This window comes from Acyrthosiphon pisum, chromosome A1 (assembly GCF_005508785.2).
Source record: "Acyrthosiphon pisum isolate AL4f chromosome A1, pea_aphid_22Mar2018_4r6ur, whole genome shotgun sequence".
NCBI classification, from domain to species: Eukaryota; Metazoa; Arthropoda; class Insecta; order Hemiptera; family Aphididae; genus Acyrthosiphon; species Acyrthosiphon pisum.
The window spans coordinates 6999378-7006636 of NC_042494.1; the positions used below are offsets into that span (position 1 = coordinate 6999378).

A 7259-nucleotide genomic window follows, 5' to 3' on the forward strand; every position below is an offset into this window, starting at 1 on the left:
GTATAGTAGGTACCATAGAGGTAGAGGTAAAATTGATATTACTTAAACAGCTAAATTCCGCCGAGATCAAAAAGTAAAAAAGCTATCAGAATAACAAAACATAGAAATAAGAACATTTACAGAAACTAAACGAATAAAGAATTACATTAAAGTAATTACTCAAAAAAAAGAAAAGTCGGAACAAAAATTCTACTATAAATACCAAGGGAGTGGTTCTATCCCGCGCAAAACAATTTTTTGCCATGTTGTACATTTGTAAGACGGAGACAACGCATACGGGTATCACGTCCTCTTAATCCATTTATACTTGTGAAATTGTCATGTATTTTTAATAAATATATCATACATATATATATATTAATATATTATATTAATATGTGTCTTAGGGGCTATATTATCGATTGGAAAATCGTCTATATCATAATATATCTTTATTATAAACAGACATTGCCTATCTATTTATAGTATTTTAAATATTGACATTTATTTTTGCCAGACTATATAATTAATATTATTAAAAACTTGCGTTATTTTTTCGAAAAGTTTATTTTACGTAGTTAGCAGCATAATTTTGCTGAATTGTTGATTAAAACAAAAACGGTTCTCTGGTCGAATATGCCTGCGAATTTCTGCAGTCACATTATCGGTTTTTTGTTATATCGTGTGCGTATACATACAGCTACACAATATACATTTCAATGTTAATTAATACCACGGATAAAACGATACTAATAATTGGACGGATTTTTTTCTCACAAATATAATATTGTAATTTACTCTCGCAATATGCGCTGTTTGACATCGGTGTAATGATATTATGCGCATATATAGCGTCCCCGCGGGTATGTAGGTACCTACTCGGAATTGGATTAATTATTATACACAGTTACTATTTGTGGACAACGAGCAAAAACCGTTGTTTAATAATCTCGGCAGAGATGTTTATAATAGTAGCTATAGTATAGGTTATACTATAGGTACTATTATAAACATCTATATTATATTATATAGTATTATATTTTACCGCGGGCGATTCAACAAGCATATTATGCATGGCCACCCGAATATTTTTCTTCAGTAAATTCTTTATTCAAATTCGAAATTGTAAATTGTTCAAGTACTTATACTTAAACTCAGCTTAAAGACTTTATTTGTATATATCTACAATTAATGTATACCACTTAAAGAATGTCTATGACGAACTTTCTTTTTCAAATTAGAATCGACCTTTTTTTGTGAATTGTTAGAGGATTTTTTGAAAATTTAATATTTATAAACTATAATTCAAACTAGTATTTTTCTGGGCTATAAAACTGTACTCATAATAGGTTTAAAATATATGAGAGCTATAACAATTTGATAACTATTATACTATAGATTTATGAAATTGTATCATTTAATAATAATAAGTAGTTACTATACAAAAATATAAAATCACCATAATATTGTATTATACATTTTATGTAAAAACATTATTAATAGGAATATTATCTTTAGACCTTAGTTACTATATTTACTGTACATAATGGCTCAGATTTCCATATATAGTGAAAATAAAATAAATAGCTCAGAAATTAATCGTTCGAATTTTGATTTAGATGCGGTAACATTTTAAAAAATATCATGTGATTAGTAATTTACTTACAAAAGGGAGTAGTTCTTTTGAAAAAAAAAATTGTATCGTTACGGAATGCTTCTTACGCGTGGAATAATAATCAAAGTATTTTAAATTGCAGTCTTTGGGTATGTTTAAAAATCTCAAAAATCGGAATTTAAATAAAAGCATTACTTTTGAAATAATAATTGGTGGGTGAGCACATTTGGTGAATCATCCAGTATAATAATAATTATATTATTTACAGTGTGGTCCACCGCGGTTTACCGTTGGATCATGTGTTGGTTAAACGAAAAAATTGGAAAATGCAGTCGACTACCCTGTACACATAAAAAATAATAGTTATAGTGGCGCCAGTTATTATATTATTATGTGTATATACTGTCGAGGAAACTATTTCAACCGTGTCTTAGATCCGCAAGTCTGCAAGTCGCGCAACCAATGAGAACGCCGACCCACGCGTTGATTATTACGTCCAGCACGTCAGTGTTATATTATTATTTATAACTTATAGTATAGCTATTGTATGTTGAAAGTTCTGTATAAAACATTTCACTCGTGAAAAACAAAATCGACGTACTACCGTTTTTGGTTTTTTCAATATCGTGATAGGAATATTATTATTAATTATCACTTTCTTGCTAATAATTTCCATGCTGTCCCCCTACACTTGCGTTTCGTTAAGAATAAATACTGAGACCCGATTAAAATAATAAATAAAAACAATATATTTTGGTATCGACTTTATCCGTGATCTCATAGGCGTAAACTGGAGAAAGATACTCTTAGTATTTTATAAATTAATTGGAAAAATATAATCGATAAGACATTGTAGTTTCGTAAGAATTATTTTATCAAGAAATGTATAATATTTTAAACGATTAACTATTGAGAAAAAATTAAACGTATGACATTTTGATGCTACAATAAAGATTTAGCAAAGACAATATTATATTATACTTTCCACAGATTAATAGTATACCATATTACTATCTAGTCTTTAAATACAGGGTATATCGACATAAATTAAAGTCCCCCCCTCCATCACCATAAAACTTGCCAAAATTACGCTCATGCATAAGCTCATTGTACGAGTGCTTGTGTGTAGGATGTCATTATATTTCTGCATATTATTAAAGTATTTATTTTAATCGACGGTATAAGAGCTGAGTACATTAGCTGATTAGTGTATGAGTGTGTATAATATTATATTATGTTTGATCAATATATAATGTTTCTATATTATAAGAGTGCCTACCTATTTATATTAATCGGTGATAAAAAAATAAAATAAAATGTTTTATCGTGTAGTTCTTGATATATCTTATTATGTCTTACTATTATTACTATCCACATTTATTTGGGTTGTATATATTTTTTACACATAATATTATACTATTATATATACCTAGTAATGAAACACTTCGTAGGTATATTTTCGACAGTGTTATTTATATAGACATTGTGATTGTGCCACGGACATATTATAATACTTGATAATCTATACCTAGCTGAAACTATTCACAGGCTGCAACTTGTTCAGTAGCACTAATTGTATGGACATATTAAGACAAAAGACAATAATTAGTGTTTGATTTTAGCGGCCAATTTTTTTACACCATTGATAAGCCATAAAGAGCTTTCATGCAATTAGTATACGCACGGTGATAGCTCATCATAATATTATTATAGGTACGACGAGAAAACGTGGTAATAAAATTGAACAACTCATTTCATCGCTTAAAATCTATGTATATTTTTTTTTTGTATCATATCATGATATTTTCGAATAAATATAAATAAATAAATAAATAATGATCGTGTTCTTAACACTATTAAATATAATCATGATCTTTGTACTGCTGTCGTAAAGTAGCGCGTATTCAGTTCAAGCTTCTCCTCCTTCGCCACTTGTTGTCGCTGGTGGGCTCATTGGGTGCAGCTTCGGCGATGGCACAGCTGTTCTGGTCCGTCTTGCGGAAGTAACTCTTGCTCAACTTGTACTTGTCCAACACTCCGTAGGCCTTTTGCATGACGGTACCCGGAGCTAACTTTTCACGGGTCATGATCCAGGCGTTTTCTGTGAAAATCGACAGACGAGCGCGCATCATATATCGGTACATTCGATTTACGTACATTATATAGTATATCACTCTACGAGTAATCGAATTATATAGAAAATTACTCACGTGTGTTGGCCACTCCATAAGACGAGCAAGACCAAACGACGGCAAAGGAATCGTAGTCGGTTTCCAAAATCATTTGTTCGGTGGAGTAAGAGACTGCAAAGTGTAAATAAAAATAGCGCCGGTTATTAACACTGCCTCGAATTTTACGTGATAACGTAAAACGATACCGTCAAGAGTTTCGAATTACGAACGAAATTGATATCGTCGAAACTCAAAAGCAAAATGTCTGGTTTTCATTTCATTTTATTTTTTTAAGATAAACCGCGATTCAAACTCAAAATAATAATATATAATATTTACTTGGCAATGTTGTGTATTTGACGTTCATTTTTGAATCAGATCCTTTGACGATCAATCTGATTTCACCATCCAATACGCGTTTCACCCCGGTGCTGTGAAAACATAAAAAAAATGTCACGTTATTTTAATATTAACATGTCAACAGCAGGCGTTGGCCAATTGTTTTACGTACAATCTGTTCATGATTTCGTTGGAGACAAGGTATCTACCGTCGACGGCTTTCGTGTAGTTGGTTTTCACGCAACGAGTTCCGATTTCAAAGATGTTCACGTAGTGTTCGGCTTCGTACCATGTTCCCAAGTACTGTGGAAAACAAAATATGTAATTAATTCATATATTATTGTTAGGTATCTAATTATTAGGATTTTTTCATATATTTTGTATGATTGAATCAAATTTTTATAAAAACTAATTTGTTTAAAAATAAAATTGCATAAATAATAATACATAATATTTCAATCATGATTTTTGAATTCGTTTTAAATTAAGTAAATTAATAATTATTTTTAAATTGTTTTTCGTAACATAATTATTATGGAAACAATGTTTTAAAACTCATTATGGTATAATAATATTCATAAATTAAAATCGAAAAAATTATCATTTAAAACACTTTTTCTCATCAAAAATAAAATAAACCTGAAACTATAAAATTAAAATTAAAAGGCTCTGGTTATCGAATAATTATTTTTTTTAGTTAAACGTCATTCGTACACTACGCCATAAGTTTTTATCTCTTGGACGTGAGATGAGAATAATAATAATATAATATAAAACCCATAGCGTGCCAATACCACCGTGATACTGAAAAAAAGATGACTCCCTATGATAAAAAATATTACTATGTAGTAGGTATCTATACTTTTATTACGAAAATCAAACCAGAAACCTAAACCAGCTAAAAGTCACGAATAATGCTATTGAATTATCATAATCCCCATCGGCAGTCATCGTATTTCACGGTAAAACGAAATGGAATCTCAGCTACTTATAAGTTATGACAATATATATTGAAGGTATAGTCCTAGCATCAATTGAAGCCTATAAAAACCAACGGCGAACGATATGCAGACGTCGATGATATCGGACCGACTGCTATCAATACCGGAAAAATCATCGGGAATTAAATACCGGAACCAGGATGCTTACTCTGTTCATGTCGAAGTCTGGTTGTGAATCGAATTCCGGACATCCGCCGATCGCAGGCACCTGGCAAGACACCATGGCGGCCGACATGCACACCATCAGCAAAACCAATTTCTTATTGAACACCATTGTCGTCGTGCGGTGTTAGTTGCGGAAACTAAAATCCTCTGTAACCGTGGTTGATGTCGATCTGTTGCGTAGGTACGTCCGGTTTGGCGTACAAGACGAGTGTGATGCTGGACCGTGGACCGACGGTCTTTTTATACGCGATGGATGCTCGCACGCGCTCGTCTGGAAAGTCCGGTAGGTGTGTGTGTGTGTGTGTGTGTGTGTGTGAGTGTGTGTGTGAGTGTGTGTGTGAGTATGTAAATTATAAAACTCCACCACGTCTCCGTCGTTATTATTATTACTATTAAAACGATATATCAAATATCTTTTTCTGTCATGTGAGAACGAAAATCCGAAACGGTAATCTACATTCGGACGTGAAATATTCAGTTCGAATCCTGCTGCTGCTATATTGCAACGCCGGGGGAACGGTGGTGGTCTTTTACCAGGGGGTTTTTGGATAGGCGAGAGGGGCGTAGAAGGCGACGAGAATAGGTTTAACACCCGCTGCAGGATCCCGGCTGCCATGTCCATCGCGCACGACGACGACGACGACGACATCGTGGGGGCGGTCGACGAACTCCATCGGCCTGGAGACCGGTTTCCAGCGCATATACGCATAGTATACCGACCACAGTGTTATACATACATACATTAATTATACGTATATAATATAATGCGTTAGTGTGTGTGCGTGTGCTGGTGAAACCCCTCACGCGAGCTGCTCACCTATCTGATATATTATGTCTCCGCGTGACCCCATAACGGATTCCGGGTAACGGGACCGCTTGGATTTACGATCTGGTACTTATTGTGGCGTTCTACAAACAGGGTTTCCACCAGCGGCCCACACGTATCATTTATTTTAATTTTTTACGTTTCCTTTGTCGTCGTCCAATCGTATCATACTTGTTGTACTTACCTATTTCACGACGGCAATTATGAGCCCGAACACTGCCAATGGGTGATTCTGCGGTTCGTTTGATGTAGGTATAAAACATTTTCGTTTATATGAAAATTAATATTTTATCTGCATTTAAATTCTATCATAAGTCGATCAATTTTAAGTCGTTCAACTCGGAAATTGCAAATAGTTATAGGTATATGATATTGTTGTATGGTTTTTGAGTTTTATTTTCCTCATTTAAATCAGTTAAAACTAATATAGGTAATATCACGATGGCGATGCGCATAAAAAATAATAGTCCTGATTTATTCTGCAGTATAAATCGAAATTACAAAATAATTATTTCAAACATTATACTTACATAATAAATATCACGCCCGAGATATGTAAAAATCAAATATTATTTTTGGGCAAAACAAAATTGAACTTTTTTAGTTTGCTGGAATTGAAAATATTTTTTTTTTTTTTTTGAAAACTTATAGAACCCTTTACGGTAAAAGTTCTGTAATAATATTTTACTGCATACACTATGACTAATGGCCAATGGGTGGTACACGTCGCGTGGTATTTGACAAAAATTGTCATTTACACACGCCTGAAATAATATTTTACACACGTCTTCGAAGCTTATTTCATATAATATTATAGGGACTTATGGTGCATGCAGGTTTAATAACATTCAATCAACAATCGCGAATTTATTCATTATTCATTAATATAAAATTATTAATGAATAATGAATAAAATAATATCTATACGCATTAATCGAGATAGGCCATAGGCACGTATTATATGCGATACGCGATCGATCGGAAACCGTAATTGGAAACGGTAACGTCCACCGACAAATGTACCGGGAATACCGATAGGTACCTAAACAATACCCCGATAAAAAATTGTATTCGCAAACTGCAGTACTCTATTTATTATAGTCATACAATTTTTTCCGTTTCCACTTCAAATTTCAATGCTATTATAATTTATAGCCATGGTC

At 32.8% G+C, this 7259-nt stretch overlaps 1 protein-coding gene across 1 annotated transcript; it reads right to left on the reverse strand.

Annotated features, from left to right (window-relative positions):
- Positions 1 to 3346: 3346 nt before the first annotated feature.
- Positions 3347 to 5493, reverse strand: LOC100168232 (apolipoprotein D). The gene is given in 5 exon segments (NM_001326662.2): positions 3347 to 3695; positions 3805 to 3897; positions 4105 to 4196; positions 4277 to 4407; positions 5254 to 5493. Coding segments are annotated over 5 exon segments (639 nt in total). The 5' UTR covers positions 5380 to 5493; the 3' UTR covers positions 3347 to 3498.
- Positions 5494 to 7259: the final 1766 nt, after the last annotated feature.